Source organism: Haliaeetus leucocephalus, unplaced genomic scaffold, assembly GCF_000737465.1.
Source record: "Haliaeetus leucocephalus isolate CR32 unplaced genomic scaffold, Haliaeetus_leucocephalus-4.0 Scaffold517, whole genome shotgun sequence".
In the NCBI taxonomy this organism is placed as follows: domain Eukaryota; kingdom Metazoa; phylum Chordata; class Aves; order Accipitriformes; family Accipitridae; genus Haliaeetus; species Haliaeetus leucocephalus.
In genome coordinates, this window is record NW_010972953.1 from 4050057 (window position 1) to 4067918 (window position 17862).

A 17862-nucleotide genomic window follows, 5' to 3' on the forward strand; every position below is an offset into this window, starting at 1 on the left:
CCGGCGCGCCCCTCCCCCCCCCCCCCCCCCCCCCCCCCCCCCGTGCCCTTCAGTGGGTGGGGGAGCATCGCCGTCACCCCACGGGACTGACGCACCCTGGGCCTGGGCGCGATCGTTTGCAATTAGCGGGAAGGTGGGTGAGGTGGTAGCGAACGGTGCAAGAACAGGATGCGTGGAGAGGTGTCTGTGCTGCCGCAGGTTCTCCTTCCTTTCCGAAAGCATTTCGGTGGCTGCGCTTAAACCGCCCCTGTTTCCGTCCCAGGGCAGCGTCAGCTGTGGGTAGCCAGGGCCTCGCTGCAGCTGACATCGTCCCGGGCAGCGTGGGGTGCTCGGAGGGTCCCTGTCCTCGGTGAGGCCCTGAGCTGCCCTGCACGGGATACGGGACCAGTGCCTAGGGAGTGTGGGGCAGGCAGCTGCCCGTCCGTCGCAGGTAAACCATCCTCCACCCCGGCGTGCTCACCTGGCTTCAGCTGCCGAGGGTGCTAGGACACCGGCGGCACCCTTGGCTTTTGAAAAATCCAGATTTTTCACTGGCACCCTTTGTTTCTAGCTGGGACGTGAGGTAAATGCGGCATCCCGCCTGTCCTTGGGTTTTCCTTTTCCCTCTCCGGGTTTGGGACCTGGGTGTTGGGTGCGGAGCTCCTGCCCTCCTGCAAACCTTTGTCTCCCCATGGGACTGCTCCCCCCCCCCGCCAGCTTCCGTCACTTCGCCTTTAGCCAGTGCTAGGCTGGTTGGGGTGGTTCACCACTTGGCACCCACACCCGGTACTGGGAATGGTGCCGGGTTTATGGCTTATCTCCCATCTTGCCTTCACCAGGAGGTTGAGTCACCAGGGGTTACCCCAGGGGCACGTCCGTCTGTCCCCCCCCCCCCCAACCCTGCCTTCCTGGCGCTGCAGGTTTGCAGGGAGCTGCAGAGTTTGGCCCTGTTGCTTGGAGGCGGCCAAAGGAGGCTGAATACAAGGCAGCGAAGCCTTCAGGGACATGTTTTGTCTGTGGGCCGCTTCAGGAAGGCTGGGGTGTGTTGCCTCCCTCTCAAAGCAAGATCCTCCTCAAACACAAGAGCTGCAGATCCTGGGTTGCCAGCTCCGTGTCTGGAAGTTAGCTCCTGCGGTGCAATTTCAGGCTTAGAAATACCCACCTGACTTTCGGTTTGGTCCCAAACTTATCTCTCTATTTAGGACCCTCCTTCCCACCTCCCCCAGGACATAAGGGAAGAGGCCGGCGGCCTCCTGGATGATTTCCAGGGGAGAGCAGAGACCTCTCCTCGCTGAGGCTTCACGGTGGGCTCTTCAGAGCTGCTGGTGACCGATTTAGCAAGTCGCAGCACATCACCTGGATCCCCGCAGCTGTGCGTGGGCTTAGCTAGCGGCAAATCCCGTCTTAGCCTCTGTGGGTAGGTGATGGTTGGCTCAGGGTAAGGTTATTGCCGTGCGTGGGGCGGCACCGAGCCCTCCCCTGCTCCTGGCTGGGGCTGATGTTCAGGGTCCCCCCTTGGTTGTGGCGTTGGCCTCGGCACTCACGATTAAACTGAGGAGCCGATGGATCTTAAAGGGTTGCTGCTATTTGCTTGCGGCTCGCGGAAGAAATTCTGGGGCTTTATTTTTGCTGCCTTGGAGAGCTAGGGAGGCTGACGATGATGTCCGCCACGTGAACGCCTCGCGGTTTCTGCGTGGCTGAGGTATGCCGTCACCTCTCCTGACAGCCGGGTCTCTGCCTCCTCTTCTTCCCCCAACACCTTGTGAAAGCCATGGCAGCACTGTGAGCTCCAAGCTCCTCGGGCACGGGGCTCCAGGCAGTAGCTAAACCAACACGCTGCTCGTACCTAAACCTTCCCTCAGGGCTTGACAGGGATATTCTTGTGCGTTTGGGAATCTAAGAGCCTCTTTGTTGTCTCTCTAGAGCTCCCGGAGAACTGGACCGATACCCGCGAGACGCTGCTGGAGGGGATGCTTTTCAGCCTCAAATACATGGGCATGACGCTGGTGGAGCAGCCCAAGGGAGAGGAGCTCTCCGCAGCCGCTGTCAAAAGGATCGTTGCCACCGTGAGTGTCCGTGCTGGAGCAGAGCCCTGTCTTCTGCTCTTCAAACAAGGCTGTCGCTGGGGAGAGTTTCAAAAGCCGCAGGTCTGGAGGGAGGCAGTGCTCTTCGTCTGCAGGCTGGGGGGTGTCAGGATTGCAGGTCCAGCTCTTCCAGGGATGAGCAGGCGTCTGGTGGTGTAGGTAGAAATGCAGACAGCGGCACTGGGACGCCCTCAGGGGCAGCCCCAGCCCACCGATGGGGCAGGCTGTGGAAAGCTGGTGTTACATGTCTGAGCTCTGGCTCCCCTTGATAAGCTTGGGTGACCCTGGGTGTAGAAGAAGCCTCTGACCTTGTGAAATCAGCCTTCCCCGGGGCTGTATCTCCTCTTGCAAGGCGGGATCAGCATTTTGAGTGCAGCCAGCGCGCAACCAAGAGCTGACATGCAGTTCTGGGTTTTCCTTCCCACGGTTTGGAGGGTTAAGAGGAGAAGGGAGCAGGACAGCTTGCTCCAATTCCCAGCCAATACAGCTGCCGTCCCGCTGTAACCTCTGATGCAAGAGGTACTGATTTTCAGCCATCCTCTAGCACCAAGCCTCCCTGGAGCCCCTGCTCACCATGCTCCAAGTAAAATTAACGCTTCTTTAAGCCCTTATAAAACTGAATGAGGCAAGGACCCAATTGTACAGTAAACCGTCGTAAAACTCAATGGGGTGGCGAACTGCGCTGGGTAATGACGGATCCTTTCCTGGCATGTGCTGAGCTGGACGGAAGGGGAGCGCTCACATGAAACGGGAGCTGCTGCTGGCAGAGCCTTTCACGACTGCTCTGATCGACCGAGAATGGAGCCTTTAAATAAAAGGCCCAGGACTAAGGCCAGCCTTGGAGGGGCAGGACTGACCACCAGCCGGTCTGGATATGGCTCAAGTGAGGTCTCCAGGGAGCAGGGCTGAGGATCCAGGTCTGCAGTCTGTAACTAGCTAGCTGTGTATTTTTTTTATATTTTTGGGGAGGCAAGAAGATGGGTAGTGAGCTGAATGTAACCTGAAGGCTGAAAGCACGAGGCTAGTAAATAAGAGAAAGTGGCACTTAAAAATCTAGTTACTTTTTAAGCTGGCGTCCTGACCTTGGCACGGGGTATGCTTTCCAACTTGAGCAGGGTTTGGCAGCACAGCTTGAAGCCAGCTGCTTGGGAGCCCACGTCCTGCAGGACCATCCTGCTCCCAACACAGCTCCCTCGTTTGTGCTGGTGTCCCCCTCTGCTCCAGAGCTGGCCCTAAAGACAAAACTCCCGAGGGTTTCACCAAGCACTCGCCCAGCTCGGCCAGAGCAGCTGCTGCTTCGTGCGGGTGGCCACAGGGAAATTCTCCTGGAGGTGCTGGGCTGGAAGTACCTCTGCGCAGTGTGGGGTGGACGGTGTGTTTCCTTGTCTTGTTAATGCCAGCAAAAATCACTGCTTCAGGAAAGGAAAAGTTTTAACAACTGCCTTATCACACCTGGTGGCAAATTCAGTGTCTAGTAGTGACGAGTGCTGTTAGGTAGTCTGTATCTAGAGTCTCTGCTCTGCTCGTGTACTTTTGGATGTGTCAGTGTTAAAAGCCTGTAACTTTCCCCTTCCTCTTTTCCTTCCAAAGGCGAAAGCAAGTGGAAAGAAACTGCAGAAAGTGACTCTGAAAGTCTCGCCCAGAGGGATCGTGTTAAATGACAGCGGAACGAATGAGCTGATCGAGAACATCTCCATATACAGGTGGGTTATGGTATGCACCTCGGTGTGTGCGTGCCCCAAGGCTCCTCGTCTGCTCCAGTCTCCACCCAGGCTGAGCTGACGCCTCACTGGCCATCACGTCTTGACGGAAAGCAGAGGTGGGGGAAGGAGGGTGGTTGCTAAATTTAAGGTAAATTTACGTCTGGTGCAAAAGTGTCCAGCCAGTGGTAAGGAAAGCCGTGACGAGCCTGGAGGTGTTGAGTGTGCGGACCGCAGATGCGCAGCCAAGCGCTCCGTGGCCATGCGTGGCTTTACTGCCTTTTTTTTGGCAATAGGAATGCCAAAGCATCTAGGGTGATGGCAAGAGTCTTATATGGAGGATGATCGGAGCATCTCTGAGCGGGTGAGGACGTGAGCAACAGAGCCGGGGCTGCCCTCCCCTTGCTGGCTGCTCTGCACCTTTGATGTGTTCAAATAGCTCTGACCAAGCATGGGGCTGGGACAGCTGTTGAGACCCAATACCAGTGTGGGGAGGGTGAGGATGAGGATGGATTATCCCCTGTCCACTCCTCTGACTTTGGCAAGTATTTCTTCCGAAGAGGCTGGAGGCAGGCGCAAGCCTGGTGGAACAGAGCTCAGCTCAGATTTGGCCCTTTCTATCTCCTTCATCTCTTCTCCCTCTACATCCCCCATGCTCTGCTTCTGTCCTTCACCCGCTGCTCTGTCCCACGTTGCTGGATGTGGGATGGGGGCACTCTCTCTAACCAGACTACTAACCCGCTTGCTTTTCTCCAGTTCAAACTAAGCAGTTGCATACCGCCACCGGTGCTGGGCCCCAGCCCTCCCCAGGAGATAAAGCTGCTGCTAAAGAGCAGAGCTGGGCGAAGCAGCCGTGCCAAAATCGGGATCGTTGCGCTGGTGTAAAAGCAGTCAGAGCCGTGGGGCGGGGGTTTCTAGATGCCGCCTTAAATTCTCCCCAATGCTTTAAGAGCCATCGATAAAGCTGTTCCTCCTGGTCAGTGCTCACGTACGAGCATCCCCTCAATTCAGTTGACTGAAGTCAGCCCACCCTAAATATGCTGTCGATGTGGGGACTGACGCTGCTCCCCAGAGATGCTGGTGCTGCGGGAGCAGCCGTCACAGCGAAAGCTGGGGTCTGTGTGCTCTGGGGGGGGTCATCTCCCTGCTCTGTGAGCGTGCTCCACCGGTGGTGGTCCCAGGGCTTTCCTGTAACACCTCTGCTGTCTTCTCTTCGGCTTTTCTATTCACCAGGATGATCCTGGCTCTGAGCTCTTGCCCCAGATCATGTGCTGGGGCAGGATGGGGTGGTTGCAGCCAAAATGCAGCCACTGTCGCCAGACGTGCTGCTGCCAGAGGCCTCGGTTGTAAAACTGGCTCACTTCAGAGGTGGGTGTGAGTTATCCATTCCCTGGAAATTAATGGCCATCAAATATTGAGCTGAGTGCTGGGGGTTGTTGGAAGGGCTGAGTGCCTGCGCAGACGACCTTCCACGGCTTCGTCACAATTATTAAAAGAGTGGCCACGCTGTTTTGGGAAAAATGGGAGAAAGGAATGAACTTCCAAGTGCCTGTTTAATCCAGAGCATGGCTCAGCTCTGGAAAACAAAATGTAGGCCATTGAGCAGAGGCATCCTCACACGCAACAGGAAACTAATGCAGTATAAATAAATTTTGAATGTGGCTTTTTTTAAGTCCCAGCATCTGCTGGCAACTGAGACCTTCCAGTCCCCTCCCTGCAAATTCTCGGGGGCAACAAGAGTGGGAGCTGAAGGGGCAATGTGGGGCCATGGGAAAACTTTCACCGAAGTGTCCCACTTTCTCCTCGGGTTTTCTCTTTCCTTAACACCTGTTTGATCTGTCGCGTGCCCAGGGAAGAGGCTTTGCTTGCTTGCTAGTGCCTTCTGCCTTGCACTAAACCTCCGGGGCTGCTCCAGCCTGTGCTCGCTGGCTCCAGACGAGACGCTCAGTCTTGCAGCTCCTGGCATGGATGGACCCGTGGGAGGTGGTGCTGGCTGATGCTGAGGGACCCGCTGCCCTGCAGAAGGGAGCTGAGCCCTCGGTCAGAGCCTGGTCTCCCCAAATAGGTCAGCGTGTTGCTCTTCCAGAGCCTCGTTTGGCATTTTGGAGTCAACCCTGCCCTGCTCGGCGGCTGGGAGAGACACGGCCGTCCTGGGGATGCTCCACGGAGGAGGCTGAGCCTCCTTCCCCACGTCCCGTGTGCTCAGGGGTCTCGGAACACACTGCGCATCTGCTACTGCGGATCTCGGAGCCTGAATTTCAGCCTTTCCAGCAGCTTTTCTTGGGCACCCATGCATCAATTTCTTTCCCTGGTTTGAGCCTCAAGATTAAATCGTAGGCTGCGAACAGGTCCTTCTCTCTCCTTGCAAGCTTATTCTCCAAGGAAAATCTTCCGAGTCTCTCTTCTGAAGGCAGAGCGTTTACCCAGGCTGGCACACTGCAGAGTCTTTACCTTCTCTAACCTGTCCTTTCCCACAAGGTGAAACATTTTCTCTTCCCTCCTGCCTCTGTGTGTGATGCACATGGTGCACACCGTGGCTGTGGCAGTTGCTCTTGGCTTCTCTTACGCTCAAACCAGCGGCATCGACTCCTCTGCTTTGGGACGAGTTGCACTGAAGCCTGGTAACGCTCCTGTGCTCCCTCTGCCTTCCCTGCTTGGCTCCGGAGCTGGAAGCCCTGGGGTAGGCGCTTGCTGGCAGGTCACAGGAGGGGTTGGTTGATCTCCCTTGCACGCAGTGCCCCGGACAAGACATTTCATTCTGTCTTTCAGGATATCCTACTGCACGGCAGACAAGATCCACGATAAAGTGTTTGCCTACATTGCCCAGAACCAGCTCAATGAGAACCTGGAGTGCCATGCCTTCCTCTGTACCAAACGGAAAATGGTCAGTCCAGAGGAAGAAATGGGGATGTGGCTGTAGGAGGAGGAAGCAGAGAGGGGCCGCGCCGGTGAGATAACAGCTCTGCCCCCAGTTAGAGCGAGGGGGGACCCTGCCCCAGTGAACGGCTACGGGAGAGCACCCACCCTCCCGCTGCCGTCACCGCCTGCCAGTTAATCCTGGCGATGCTGCCCAGCGCCTGGCCATCGCTCTCCATCGCTCTCTCTCGAGCGAGCGTAACTCCGGGCTGGATTCAGCCCATTGTCTTGGCAGGAAAAAGCCTTTCTACCCCAAGATCTGGGGCGGGGGGTGAAAGGACCTGGCCCTGTACCGGCACCTGAAACCCCCCTGTCGTGCTGTGGTCCCAGCTGCTGGGACTCTTTCCTGCTCAGCATCCGCTTCCCCGGGCTGCCGGAGCCCGGCTGAGCCCGGCGTGCGGAGAGAGGCTTTGGCAGGCGGGGAGGTCTCTGGGGAGGCTGGCAGCAAGGTGCCTGGGGGTGGCCTCATTGATGGGAGGCATTTAGCCAGTGGTTCTGGGCTTGCCGCCCTGGCTTCCTTCCATTTCTTGCCGTTGAAGCTCCTCGTCCAGTTTTGAGCAGTGTCTTTGCAGACAGGGCCGTGTCTTCCCCGCCGGAGCAGCGCAGGAGACCCCACTGCGTGCCGGCAGGGCTCAGAGCAGAGACCTGTGTATAGAAAACGATCTCTGGTTCTTTCTTTGAACCCGCTCGTGGGATTTTTTTCCTGCCGATTCAGTGCATCAGGATGGTCAGGAACCCAGCACTGATGAGCTGGCGAGGGAGAGAAGTGGGTCGCTGGGCACTGGCTGCAGGTGGGGCCAGGAGAGCCCTGGGGGTCTCTTCAGTAGAGCCAGAGCTGAGGCTGAGCCCCTTCCCCATGGCAGGAAGGCGCTTTAGGGGAGAGGAAGGGCAGGTCAGATCCCTCTGCCCCCAGAAATCCTTCCCCTTGTGTCTGTTGCGGGGCTCGAGTGGAGAACGGGATCTCCCGAATCTGCAGGTGCATCCCAGTGTGGTGATTCCTGGGTCCTTATGAGCATCCGTGTGCCCAGAGCGTGGCCACCACAGCTCTGTTAATATTCTGCGCTTCTCCTGACTCGTTTGGGTTTTTGGTTTGGTTTTTTTTTTCCAAGGAGAGAATAACAGAAGCTACAAGTTGTCTCTCCTTTCTGCAGCGTGCGCTCCCATCCTTGCACGGCACAGATAAGCCTCGCTCTGCAAATTAAAATTTAAGTCTCTCCAGTGCTAAAAGAATTATCTCCGTGGTACATCAGCTCAGTGCATCTCCCTCCAAATAAAGTTCTCCAAGGCCTTTTGTGGCAAAAACTAGAAATACTTTTTTTTTTTTTTTTCCCCTTGTCTATAAAGCACATGAACATCATGCTGGTTAAGGTGATGCCCTGCTGCCAGACCAGAGACTGTCCCTGCCCCAGGGCAGGGTCCCTGAATGTATGCACAGCTACCAGTCATGGGCATAGAATTAGTCTATATTTTTAGTTCATGGGTAATTCTCAACGGTAGCTGGGTCTATTAAACTTGATTCAGATGTGACAGCTTAAATTGTAAACAGCTGTGAGGAGTTTCATACTTAATTACCATATTTAAGTTTTTGCCATAAAGCGTTTGCACTTCCATCAAAGATGTAAATAGCTCCGACATTCAAATAAGCTCTCCTGCTTTGCGAGGCTTAATTGGCACCAATAGGTTTGCTGGGTCTCCTCGCCCCTCCTGTGCGGGACTGCCTGGCGTTTGGGGGATGCCTGTGCTCCGTTTGCGCTACCCCCCACATCTCCATCCTCCGAGCTACCAGGGGCTGCGGGTTATGGACCCAGATCTGGGTTTGTTTAGTTTGCAGCTTTGTAAAACAAACTTGTGCCTCAAGGCTCCTGCGAGGCGTCAGCCTTGCAGAGTGTTACTCGTTATCTCCTTGCACTTAAACTGCTCATGAGCTCTGCCTCCTCCTAATGAAACTGGCATTTATGTCACTATTTATACATCTCCAGCAACTCAGGCTATTTAAGGTGGTGGGGTTTTTTAATGTTGCTCAAGCTCTCAGCTTGGGGAGGAACGGAGGGACTGAAGAGGAGGGTGTCCCTGCTCCTGCTGTGGCCCTGGCTGGTGGTCTAAGCCAGCGAGACCCCAGCTTAGCTCAGGGGAGCCGGGGGAAGACCCTGGGATCTCTCTTGTCCTGCCCGTTGGAGAGAGCTGCGTATCCGTGGCGTTTTACCCCGCTGCCTGTTTTTGGAGCATCCTCGTGCATGCGGTCGTGCGCGGTGCCGGGGAGGGATGGACTGCAGCTCTGCACATCCCTCCCCAGCGCTGGCGTGGCTGACGGCGGCGTGGTCCAGGGCTTGGCCCGGGCACTGATTCCCTTTGGGATGATGGTCGTTCTGGTGGGTGCTGCTCTGCAGCGGGTCCAACCCAGCCCAGCCCTGGAGCAGGGAGCCACATCCCTCAGGGAGCTGCAAGGACGAGCCCGGGGCCATGCAGCGCTTGCACCTTGTTTCGATCACACTTAAGCGTGGGGTGCAGGAAGAGTTGCGCGTGTGCCCTGTGGTCAGGAGCAGCTCTTCTCTCCCCACCCGTCAGCACGATGGCTGTGACAACCACGTCCCTGCCTCCTCCGTCATTCCATTACACCTAAAGACTTGTCTACAACGAGCTGCGTGTCCTACGTGGAGCAAGTCTCTGCTTCCATCAATATTTGATCACCCCTCCCCAGCCAGGCGGGGAGTGCGCAGAGCGGAGGACTGGTTGGGTCCAGGTTAATGTAATCTGCAAAGCAAAAGCTCCAAATTATTTAAATCTATGTGAGGACCCGTTGATTAACGTGCTGCCTCACCACTGTCTTTCCAGGCGCAAGCAGTCACCCTCACTGTAGCCCAGGCCTTCAAAATCGCATTTGAGTTCTGGCAAGCAGCTAAGGAAGGTAAGTTGGTTTTTTTTTTTTTTTTCCTCCCCTCTTCCTACTCTTCAAGTGAAAGCTCAAGGAATGACTTTGGGGTTTTTCCAGCTTTCAAGTGCCTTTTCCCCTTGTCCTCCAAATTTCTAGGCTGCTGTTAAGGTTGGCGCAACCTCCGGTGTGATTTAAGGCATCTTGCAAGTTTTTCTCGACAGCCTTGTCAATCCACCCAAATTTTGGCTGCGCTCCTTTCTTGCAGGCGCGGGGTGTGAAGGACCTTGTGCTTCTCTCCGGTACCTCAGAGCCCTGCCACTGTTGGGATTTTTGCTTTCACCTTCCACGAGATTATAAAACGCACCCAGAGCCTGGACTGCTGTGAGCAGAGGAGACCTGGTGGCCTAGCTGTCCCCCCCCGTCCTTCCTCCCGAAAAGCTTGTGGGGGAGCGTTCTGCAGGCAGTGACAAGGTCTCCTTCTTTTGCAGAGAAGGAGAAGCGGGAAAGGTCCCTCTTGGAAGGAGAAGGGACGAGCAGCCCCAGCTCGGAAGCCCCTGCCCACCCTGACACACGTAAGTCACCAACAGCAGAGCTTTGCTTCGGGCTTGGGCATGGGGAACGTGAGGTCTGCAGGGTTTTCCCTGAACGGGGCAGGCTCCTGGGAAGGCTTTGAAGACCAGCAAGGAGCAAACATTTTTGTCATAGTGAAGACGTTGCCCTTGGCAGAGCGCTGGGGATGCCAAGGCTGCCTGCCGAGTCCTTCCATCTCCCCCTTAAATATCTCGTACAGCCCCTCATACACAGCTGCTGCCACCCCAAATCTGTTTACTTCTGCCCCAGGCAAATTGGCCGTAACGTCCTTATGAGCTTAGCGTGGACCCCCACGTCCCAAGTTTGATTTTGGGTTTGTCTCGGACCTGAAACACTTGCCGTCCCGTTGGTTGAAGGAGATGGACATCCAGGTACCACTCCGCCTCCAGCTCCCCTAAGGAAGGAGAGGTGCATGAAAATAAAACAATTAAATAGTAAACCCCTTCATACCCCGTCAGTGCCTGGCTGTGGGTCCTCTGTTGCCTCTGAAATGCAAAACACATAGCCAGGGAGAAGTGGGACAAAAGGCTAATCTCTCTTCCGTGCTGGCCGTGGAGATAAGAGGATTTGGCACAGAGGAAAATAGCATTAAACTGGGCTTCCTTCCAGGCTGGCATGTCTCATTTCTTCATGTGAAGGCCCAGGACTGGAGGAATCTGTCACAAATGGTGGCACATTGGTTTAAGTGAGGCCCGGGACTGCCACAGGTGTAGAAATGGGCTCTGGTGTCTGCCTGAGGGATGCTCCGCAGCTGGGGTGCTTCTGCATCCCCCCGTAGTGCAGGGTGGATGATGGGGAGGATTTGAGGCTTCTCTGAACCAACCCAGCCTGCGGTGTACCGGCAGCCTCCAAGCTACAAACTGTTCTTCGCGCAATGCAGGATTTGCCCTTGGTCCTATAAAGTAATGATGCATCTTTGTAAGATGGTGAATCGGTGCCGTGGGCTGAGCTGAGGATATCGCCCAGGGTCTGTTCCCAGCCTGGGCTGGGAAGCTCTGGGGTTGGGATGTCCTGAGTGGGATGTGTCAGCTTTGCCTGGGGCTGATCCTGACTCATCCTGAACGTAAGTGGGTACCCAGGAGCCTCCTCCCCTGATGGCTGCTGGAGGGATGAGCCGGCCAATCCTCCCCTGTGTCCCTGTCGAGAGGGTCTCGGATGCCTGATCTGAGAATCACAAATTACTCAGGCTGAAACCACAGCCCCCACTGGGGTGAATGCAGCTCCTCCGTGCTAAAATTTGGAGCCATCCTGAAGGAATTTGATGCAACCCTTTGATTCCCCTCTTCAGGGGAAGCAATTACTGCAAAAAAGCTCGGTTTCATGTCATCTCTTCTCCCCTCCCCTGCCTCATTCCCTCTCCGCTCTGTTCACAGCAGCAGCCACGGGGAACTTGCTGGATTTAGAAGATCCTGCCAAATCACCCCTGACCAGCAGCGCAAACTCCCCGCACTTAGATAACAGCATGTTTGGGCCCAGCTCCTCTGTAAATAACAACGTGGTGTGGGTAAGTGTGTGCCCGGGGCACCGTGGCATCTGCCGAACCAGAGGGATGCAATGCCACCTCCGTTTCGTGCGCTCCAGGTCCCATCGTGGGGATTTTTATGGGATAAACCCTCCCTGGGAGCTCTGGGGCAGCTGAGCCGTTCAGGCAGGGTTTCAGAGATGCCTGAGCAAGCTGGGTTTCAGTGTCCTACTCGAAATGATCGATTAGTGTTCGAGTACCTACTGCCTTTTTTAGATTCTGTAAATAAATGAATGAGGTTGCGAGGCACTCTGAGAAATGCCACTGTCAGATAATTGAATATTACTTATTCTTGAGCAGCATTTCTCAGTGGTTTGTCACTTAGTTGAGAGACCACCTAACTGCTCTGTTCAGGGGAAAAAATCATTATGTCCATGGCTTTTGTTTACCGTTCACTAAAATCAGGTTATATTTATGTTCATTATTACTCTTCTTTTTCCCTTGTTCTTGTTTGTGGCTGTATCTGGCTTGTATGAGCATGGATAGCTTCTCTAAAATGTCCTCAGTCATCTGGCTTAATTGTTTCATGGACCGCTAATACAAAAATAACGACCCAGCCCATGTGCCTGGGTGTGCATCTGTCCGGGACCCCCCTCCATGCCCAAGTGCTCCATCACCAACCAGGCTGGGGCTGGTCTTTGAAGCCCCACTTGATCTGGGACCTCATCCCTGCCACGTGCCCTCTCTGGAAACACGCCGTCTGCTGAATTTTGGAGAATGGAATGATAAAGGCCTTTGCCTGGAGCCTGTTTCTTGAGTCTGCTGGGTCTGAGCCTGAGGCTTTTCAGGTTAAACCTGAAGATCAACTCTAAGTCATATCAAATCCTGGAGGCTTATCAGCGGTCTCCAAACCCTCCCTTCTTGCAGAGTTTTCATATTTTACATATTACATTAAGTCTGTAAGTGCATCACACGACGCCCTCACGCAGAGCCCATCTTCCTGCATGGGAAATCTTTCTCCCTCAGGCAACTAAAATCCTTTCCCTGGGAAACCTTAAGAGCAGATCAGAGATCAAGGATCCCAGAACCGCTTTCAAGCAGCGCAGCTCCCCCCTGTGCTGGTGAAGAGTTGCTTTCCTGATTCAGAAGAGCCCCGAGGGATGCCTGGAGCATCTTGCCCAGCTCTGTCCGGGTCCCCCTTAAGCAGAAACCCGCTGCACATGCCAGTGGCATGCTGAGAGCTGGAACAGCCGAGGGCTGTGGTTAACCCCAGAGGGGGATGTGGTGCAGCTGATGGGCCAGATCCAGCCCGTGCAGGCAGCGGAGGAGAATTAGCCTGGTTTGGACATGGTGAGAAAGGGCCAAGCCCCTGCCCCATCCCTGGGCTGCGAGGGGAGCGCAGCATCCCGGACCCGAGCCCTGGGATCTGCTCTGAGGAAGCCTGGACCACCCAGAGTTACACCTCTTGCCCTGGGGGTTGTGCAGAGAGTGAGATAAAACCTGCCCGAGGAGGCAGGTTGCTGGGAGGAATGTTGCTTTAGGGGCTTGGAAGTCAATACATATATATTTTTTTTGTGTGCCGTGCTCAAGTGCAGAGCCGGATCTCTAAATACACTTTTGTGCATTCTCTTAGCAACTACTGCTCTCTCTTTTTATCTCTTTAACAAAGGAAATGGATGATGGTCTCGACGAGGCATTTTCAAGGTAATTCTAATAACTCCCTTTACAAGTTCACGCCACCAGGGACCAGCCCGGGAGACTTGACTAGTGACTGGCTTTTAATAATGCTTCTAATCTAATCAGCCACGGTGATCTGACCTAGGCAGCTGCCCCATCAGTGCCTCAGCCGTTAATTGAAAGATAGGCTTTGAGGCTGGCTGATAAGCCAAATATTTTGACAACCTTTTAAGGATGGAGAGAGGCTGTATGTGATAGGGAATTTAATTCCCCAAGCAGTTGGCGTGTCTGCTCCCACTTGCCAGGGTGGTTTGAGGCTGCCTGTTTCTAGCCTCTGCGCTAGCTGCGGCGATGCTGGTCCCAGCTTCTGGCACGGGGGGGTTTACCCTTCCTCGCCCCTCCGTGAGGTTTGGACTAACTCTGGGACTTCGTTCCCATCTGTCCCCAAACCAACAGCAACTGCTGAGGGCAGCCTCCCTGCTCCACCGGTCCTTGTTGCAGCGCGGTTGCATCAGGATGACTCTGATGCACCAATTTTGAATTCAAGCGCCTGAGCACATTCAGAGTTTGTGGCCATAGCTTCATGGGGCTTAGTTCACTTTCTGATCGGAATTAAGAGCTTCCCTGCACATGCATGCCGAGCAATCCAGCAATGTTAAACAAATCCGTTTTCTTTCAGGTGAGTTTTCCTGTCTGTCCTCATGCAGGCAGCGGTGATGGGGATGCTTTAGTTTACGTGGGTCCCATCCTCCAGATCAGTGCGTGAAGCCACCCAGCCGCCGTTCGGGCAGCGGAGGCCCCGGTTTGGGCAAAATGCTGCCTTGGGTGCAGATGCTACAGGCAGCAGCGAGGTGCCAGACCTCCTCCTCTGGCTGGGAGGTGCTGAAAGAGGGAGTCGGGCAGTAGCAGGGCTGAGCCCAACGCTGTCACCCCTGCAAGAGCCGCTCGCCTCCACCAGGGTTTGCAGCAGTGCAAAAAGTGCCCACTCAGCCCCAAGGAAACAGACCTTCGTGTCTTGTTTGGGTCTCGGGAACGATTTACAGCTTCCACTTCCACGGCAGCCCTGTCCCAAGTCGTGTTTGATAAAGGGGCTGCTTGGATTTACATCTTAATGTCATCTATTTTCCTCACCTCTGTTCCTTGCCCTACTTAATTAAGCAGATGTTGTTGGTTGCAGTCTTTTGTTTTGCATTGCTGGATGCCAAGCTGTCACATCACCCGTGGCCTTCTGGTGACTCAGTATTTGGACTGCTCATCCACCGAGGCGGATGCTTCTGAAAGCGTTCCTGCCACAACATCATCGCTGGGCATTTTTCTTCTTTATTTAAAAACATGCATGTGGCTAGTTTAATCTGAGGCTTATTTGACACCATGCCTCCCCTGGACAAAACACCAAATATGAGTTAACCTTTGGCCTTGGGAGAATTGATGCTGCAGTGTTACGTTTTCACGGACGTATTTAATAACACAACAATAAACTGGGGCTTGTTAGGTTTTGCAAAACATCTGGGATGTGCTGAGATGAAGACCTCTTAAAGCTGATCCCGTGGGCTATTAAACATCATCTGAGTCCGGCTGTGTCTTAACCCAGAGTTAAATGCTTGGGCCGGGGAGTGCAGCGATCTACAGCACACGCTGCTGCTGCTGTGTGTGTCCAGACACTCCACCGTGAAAACTGAGTCATTGCAATGAGGCTGCTCCTTTGGTCAGCAGAGCCTTTACGTTAAGATCCCAGCTAACGATGCACCCGCCAGCAATAGCTCGGGGGAGGAAAAGGGCACTGTTCTGCCAGACCATTAATATGCGGGATGTCCGGACTGCAAATTCCCTGCATGCCTGTAGGGGAGATGTTAGGATAAACCAGCAACAAACTTGAGAGAGCTACAAATGGTATGTGCCAGCTCTTCCCTTACCGAATTATTTCATTCCATTTGAGGATTTTGAAATGTGGAACTGCAGCTAGGGTTCAGCATTATGGATGCATCAAGCATCCAGGCTATAAACTGCACGAATTTGCGTTCTTACTTTCTGTTTTTCTCCCCTCTTAGACTGGCTCAGTCGAGAACAAACCCTCACGTCCTCGAAACGGGACTGACGGCTCAAGACATCCAGAGTGCAGAAACGCTCTCACCTGTAGACTGGAACAAAATAGATTCCAACACAGGCGAGAAAGATGATCTGTTCATGTTTTGAGGTCAAATGCATCTAAGAGCTGACAAGAGAAAAAAACCACTAAAAGTCTACGGACTGAATCATGCTGTTCTGGGTGCTGTACGCAAGGGACTCTTCTGAGGGCTCTTCACCAAGTCAGATGATGTTACAGCACAGCTTAGACCAAAGCTTTAGAAATCTAATGCAGATTTTTATACCTTGCTTTTATCTAAACCACGAGATGCTCTTCAACATATTTATTCATAGCCGTTACAGTTTACATGTATTATTGGAAGGTGTGTAGAGCATCTACAGTATTATGTGGCAATATACCATGGAAGAACCTTCAGCAGTGCCTGTTCCTCTCTGAAAAAAGACTATGCAACACCAAAGTCTCTCTGTATATACTTTTCTAGACAAAGGTCTGCAGATGCAAATGCAATTGCAAGCACAACTGTTACTAATCCACTGTTTCTTGAACAACACATCACCTGCCTAGGCGGAGGGGAGGAGATTTGCAGCAGCTGCTAACAGTGTTAAAATCAAAGAGGTAGCAGAGATCTTGCTTTTGTTGCGAATGTCTGTGATATTCTCACAGTTGTCAATCACCCCTATGGGTTCTGGCTGTTTCTTCGCCAGCTTTGTATGGGAATTGACACCTTTATACCCAAAGACTCTATGAAGTTTTGCACTTTAAAACTTGAACTGAAAGCAGTGGTCCGAATTGTCAAGGTAAGCAGTGCCTGTAACTTCTCTTCAGAAGCTATTTACCCAAAAAAAACCCCCAACCCTGCAATGCTGCAGATCTGTTTCAAAACTGACTACTCGCGTGCGCCATTTCTGATGCGACTCAAAATACTAAGGCTCCGTTGCACTGTTGGCTTTAAAAGCAAAACCACCAGGGAGTAACAATTTGTTTTGCTAAAGCGTGTTGAAAGTTGCAGGTTGGGTGAACCCAGTGGCACAATAGATCTGTGTTCTTAGCTCTGCTAAGTGGATTTGGCTGTGCATGCCTTTTTACTGTCTCAGAACCATTTGGTTGTTGCTCACTCAATAGACTCAAATGGAATTGGATTAGGCAACACCAATACCTGGATGTTCAATTAGCAAGAGGTGCCCCTTCCAGCAGGACTCCGATCCTTTTCCCCCACCCCTGACAGCCGCATCTCCGGTGAGGCTTGGGAAGCTGTCTTCATCTGCTCCTGGAATTGAAAATAAGTAATGGAGGTATAAAGCTTATGCTAATTAAAAGATTAACTTTAATGATCCTAAATAGTCGCACTGACCGTTTGCAGTGTTTGTGGCCTTATGTGAAGTATACTAATCTGTTTTATAGATTTGTAACTTGGTTTTGAAACACTAATTCATTCCCCAGATAGCTCTTTATAACTCTTTTAAAACTGCTTGCAGAAAAAAAAAAAGAAAAACCCCTTTGTCAGCTGTAAGAATTTATTAGGAAACAGCTGAGTGACTCTAACTTAGATTTAATTTTCTTTTTCCCCCCCTAAGTGTTACTGTGATAAGGTATTGAGGACTTGTGAAGCTGACTCATCATGTCTCTTAATAAAATGTGTGCTCTGTTTATCCTGCAAAATTGTGTTTAAAGCAATTTTACATCTTGAAACTACTGTGCCTGTGACATACTTGATCTTATGTGTAGCATCAGTCTCTCATGACTGAAGGAATTATTCAGAGTCTGTCTGTGCTACAGAGGCACACGGTAGAGACATGAACCTATCGCATAAGTGATGCCAAAACTGTGCAGAAGTGGTTGTAGTAAGCGCCTTGTCCCGACCCCGAGGAGTGGTGATCTTCCTAGAAAAGAGCTTGGGCTGTAGGAATGGACCGTGAGGATTTCTCTGTACATTGATCTTTCTCCTTTTCTAGAGACTCTAGGAGCATATACTGAAATGCACAATACTATATATGTATGTATATAGTTTTTTAAGAAAACCTTAATGCTGTAAAGAATATCTCTACTGAGGAAAATAAAAGTTCTCCCATTTTTTGGAGTGTCTGTGCTGGGTGACTTTATTTTTACCGTGTTCCTTTTAATGTGTAGAAGCCTTTATATTTCTAACTGGTTGAATTATCCGTCTCCCTTGATGCACAGCAGCAAGCGATCGGAAACATCCACGGGAGGTTTCTGTCCCTTGGAAGGCTGTTCCCAGGGCCATCCAGGTGGGAGGATGGCTGCAGTTAGACACTAGTCCGTGGTGTTGCCTCCAGGAAACGCTTATGGGACTGGATGCGGCCACGCAGGATGCACAGAGGACGCACAACAGCCGCCTTCCCTCCTGCGTGGGGCCGGGACGTGACCGTCGCGGCCAGCTCGGTAAATCTGTCCCTGCCTCAGCCCCTGCGTCGCTGGGTTGTCCTCCAGGTAGGGGTGCAGTGGTGGATGAGAAGAGGGAGGTTGGTGCTTCGGGC

General features: G+C 53.0%; 1 protein-coding gene across 2 annotated transcripts in view; it reads left to right on the forward strand.

Moving 5' to 3' along the window:
- LDLRAP1 (low density lipoprotein receptor adaptor protein 1) overlaps nt 1–17245 on the forward strand; it is an 18268-nt gene extending 1023 nt beyond the window's left edge. The window contains exons 2-9 of one of the 2 annotated variants that reach the window (XM_010576114.1): nt 1903–2045; nt 3654–3766; nt 6533–6647; nt 9512–9584; nt 10040–10123; nt 11516–11646; nt 13274–13308; nt 15330–17245. In XM_010576114.1, the coding sequence (XP_010574416.1) occupies nt 1903–2045; nt 3654–3766; nt 6533–6647; nt 9512–9584; nt 10040–10123; nt 11516–11646; nt 13274–13308; nt 15330–15474 (839 nt within the window). In that variant the 3' untranslated portion in view covers nt 15475–17245. Of the gene's footprint in view, nt 1–1902; nt 2046–3653; nt 3767–6532; nt 6648–9511; nt 9585–10039; nt 10124–11515; nt 11647–13273; nt 13309–13737; nt 14226–15329 lie in introns of those variants that run through there. The other variant, XM_010576115.1, reaches the window with a different exon arrangement.
- Nucleotides 17246–17862: the final 617 nt, after the last annotated feature.